The sequence below is a fragment of the Vigna radiata genome, chromosome 1 (genome assembly GCF_000741045.1).
Source record: "Vigna radiata var. radiata cultivar VC1973A chromosome 1, Vradiata_ver6, whole genome shotgun sequence".
NCBI lineage: Eukaryota > Viridiplantae > Streptophyta > Magnoliopsida > Fabales > Fabaceae > Vigna > Vigna radiata.
Genome location: NC_028351.1, coordinates 1,699,341 through 1,702,786, shown reverse-complemented (window position 1 = coordinate 1,702,786; position 3,446 = coordinate 1,699,341). Strand labels below are relative to the sequence as shown.

Genomic DNA, 3,446 nt, shown 5'->3' with positions numbered 1-3,446 from the left:
TTTAGAGAGAGATGTCAGTTTTTCCATTAAACCACTTGAATAAAAGTTACAACTCCTCTGTGTAAAGAACAGTGTAGATTCGATTCTATGACAGACCATACTATTTACATCATAAGTAACAGCAAGCTGTGTTAACAATGAAAATCTTCCATTTACTTCACTTGGAGGGAAACAATAGGTATAAGCAGCTCAGAATCATCTTGGGGAACAATGGAACTATGTACTCTTGTTGTTCTATGCAAGAAAATGGGGTTTTTTTAATGGTTTTTCTATGATGTTAAAAGTGGGAAGAGTTTGTATTTTTGTTTTAAACATTCTTTTCTGATGTTTCAGTTCTGTGGTTTTGCAAGAGAGGAACATTCTCAGCAGTTAGTGATTCCAAGCCACCAACAACTTCCTCTATCTCTTCTGTTGCCTTGCCCCACAACACAATATAAAGGCCAATCGATACTATTATGGCTCCAACTACGCTGCAAAATGCAGACAGAAAAAATGTACACAAATGAACATATCGACAAACTGTTATTAAATTGTACTATGTATATGTCAATATTGTCAGTATTAGAAAGAGAACTGATAGTATCTCATAATGAATTTTACTGATAGTATCTCATTGAAATGGCCTTTTGTCAGTAGAAAATCACAAATCATCAAGAAAATTTCCCAAAAAAAAAGGATAGTTAGAATTTGAGGATCTGATTTATTAGGTTTGCACTATCATGTTTAAAAAAGTACACTTTAAACCTAACTCAATCTTATTATCTTATTTCATCCTAGATTTTTCTAATCCACTTACATCCACACCATTTAGTGGAGTTTCATTTCTTCACATTTTCATAAAGCACATTCCCAACAAGTACAATTTTTGTTAGACTGAATTTTCATTATTCATCATAGTAACTTGCATAAGTGTTTCCCCATGTTTTAAGCGAGAATCAAACACAAATTTGATGTAGCATCATACCTTCCAATGTACAGAGTATCATCAAGGAACAAAACCCCCATTGCAACTGCAATCACAATTTGAAATGGCCTGAAGGATGTTACAAAGACAGCCCCCTTTAAATTCAATGTCCAGGCATAAATTACATTGCTCATTAACTTTCCAAATAGTCCCTAAATGCACAAAAAAGAATAATCAATGGAAACATTTATACACAAGCAAAGGAAGGTGTATCTTTCTGGTTTAAGAGAAACAGCAGTGTGCAAGATATCTTACTGAGCTAACAATGGAGATCAGTGAAACATTTAGACCTATTTTCCAAGCACTAGCACTTGGCGCAGCAAATACACCTACAGTTGCAGTGAATATTGTGGCAGTGACATTGTACAACAAGACTAGAGTAAGTTCATCCGGGAACACTCTCAAGATATCCTCCTGAAAAGGAATTAAAATATGTTAGAACTAAGATTCTAAGGCTTTTCATATGAAATAGCAAGAAATGTATTTACAAAAATAACGTGGATCCTCCAAAGTTAAAGTGCAAATTAACTAAATTCTACAGTTTATGATCTTATAAACCATGATAATTTATCCACTTTAATTTCTAAATTATACCTTAGTCTAGAAAACCTTGAACCTACCTCTAAAATGTACCATACTGAAGTCAGAATATAGTCAGCCATCAGCAGAATGCCACCAGTGGCCCAACTAGCATCCTCTGATTTAAGAAAGTTAATTTGATCTTGAAGTGACAAGGAAAGATGTTTGTGAGCATTGACGATCGGTGGTCCTTTGTAGAAAGTCAGAACAAATGCACCTGATATTGATATTATGCTTCCCATTACCTTAGCTTGACTACTCCTACTTTTAGCAGCTAACTTTTCCATCCTTGATTGCAGTCATAAGAGGACAACAGAAAACAAAATAAGTCCACAAAAGAAGACTGAGATATTCATTCTTATTGGTTAATATCATGAACTTACTAACAGTTCAGAACCATTTTCTTCAAAGATCACATTGAGCTTAATTCCTACAATTGATTTGATGAAATAAGATCACCTATGATGAACTTGGTACTAGTCAATGGTGTCAGAAGTAGAACTTTGAATAGTAATTGGAATCTTGGTCCACAGTCAGATGGGTTTCTTTAATCAGTCTTTGTATAGGACAATGATATTTTAACACCATTTTTTGACACTATGCTTAGCTTTATTTAAGACATGCGTGTAAGAAAAGAAAGCATTCGTCAGATACTCTTTTCTTTAATGTGAAAATGACATAGACTTTGAAATTATTTCTAGTTGTTTACGATGCATAGAATATAACAAAATACTCTCAAGTGGGAGAAAAAAATAATAAAGTAGTTCAAATAAAAAAAAATTGCAAAATACAGTAATAGAGCAAGGAGAGCAAACCTGCAGATTACGGCAAGGATGAAGGTGAAAGCAGGCACCAGATTGCCAATTGATGAAGCAAGAGCTGGAGAACTATAGCTGATTCCTGCATAAGCCAGTATCTGAGATGAACTTCTGCAACACATGACCATCAAATTACAAAACAAGAAAGCAAAATCATCAAATGTTTGTATGAGAATCCTTGGACCACATCTAACTAACAACAACAGTGACAAAACTGATATTAAAAGGCTTTGAAAAGTGTGGTAAGTTCCTTTACCCTATCACTCCAAGAAGAACTATTTTGGATACTGTGGAGAAACTCAGTGGAGGAACCACTCTTGATCTGCAAAGAGACATAAGAAAGACAACATGGTAACTGATAAAATCCTTCAAACATAAGTTCAAGAGATAAACAATAGTTGTATTGTATCATTGATGATGATTTGCTACGAACCTTCTGTGGAACAAAGTGACAGGAAGAAGCACAGTGGTTGCAACAGCATAAGCATAGGCCACAAAGACATAGCTGTTCAATCCTTGCAGTGAGGCTACTTTGAAGAGTGTGAGTAAACTCATGTCATTGAATTCATTGCCAAGAAGGACCAAAACTGGCAGAAAATCTCTGTAAAAGGATCGTTCTCTTGCCATTCCTTTCTTTACTTTGGATTCACAAAGCTCAAACCTTGGTTTTGATGGAGTTCTTTTGGATTGTCCCCTAAGTTATAGTTATAGACATGTCTTTCAAACTCACCATTATCGAACATCATATTAAATTTTAGAAACAAATCCTTTTCAGTTCTAATTTTTTAGAAAATTTTTTATTCATCTCAATTGAATTCTTATTAAAAAAATTAACTAACAATTAGGTTCTTTATGTTAAGAATTATATAACACCGTTAAATAAGTATTACGAGTTAATTTTTTCTTTTTAAAAAAAATCAAACGTTATATTGCATGTCAAGTTAACATCATGTGTTTAAATCTCGTTAAATCTTAATTTAATCTTCGTAATATTTTTCAGACATTTATTATATATATATATATATATATATATATATATATAATCAATTTTTTTTAAATTAGTATTTTTATTATTTAAATTTATA

At 32.8% G+C, this 3,446-nt stretch overlaps 1 protein-coding gene across 1 annotated transcript; it reads right to left on the bottom strand.

Moving 5' to 3' along the window:
* LOC106765916 (WAT1-related protein At3g28050) lies at nucleotides 1-3,058 on the bottom strand. Its single transcript, XM_014650686.2, has 7 exons — nucleotides 2,795-3,058; nucleotides 2,618-2,683; nucleotides 2,359-2,472; nucleotides 1,585-1,831; nucleotides 1,220-1,378; nucleotides 965-1,116; nucleotides 1-470 (listed from the first exon to the last, which is right to left on the bottom strand). The coding sequence occupies exons 1-7, from the start codon at nucleotides 2,986-2,988 to the stop codon at nucleotides 308-310; spliced, it is 1,095 nt and encodes a 364-aa protein (XP_014506172.1). The 5' UTR covers nucleotides 2,989-3,058; the 3' UTR covers nucleotides 1-307.
* Between the last annotated feature and the right edge of the window lie 388 nt (nucleotides 3,059-3,446).

Coding starts and splice junctions, on each gene's coding strand:
- LOC106765916 (XM_014650686.2), bottom strand. CDS start 2,988: ATGGCAAGAGAACGATCCTTTTACAGAGATTTTCTGCCAGTTTTGGTC. Junction 1,117..1,219: donor TGATCTCCATTGTTAGCTCA/GTAAGATATCTT, acceptor TTGTGCATTTAG/GGACTATTTGGAAAGTTAAT. Junction 471..964: donor GATACTCTGTACATTGGAAG/GTATGATGCTAC, acceptor TGCATTTTGCAG/CGTAGTTGGAGCCATAATAG.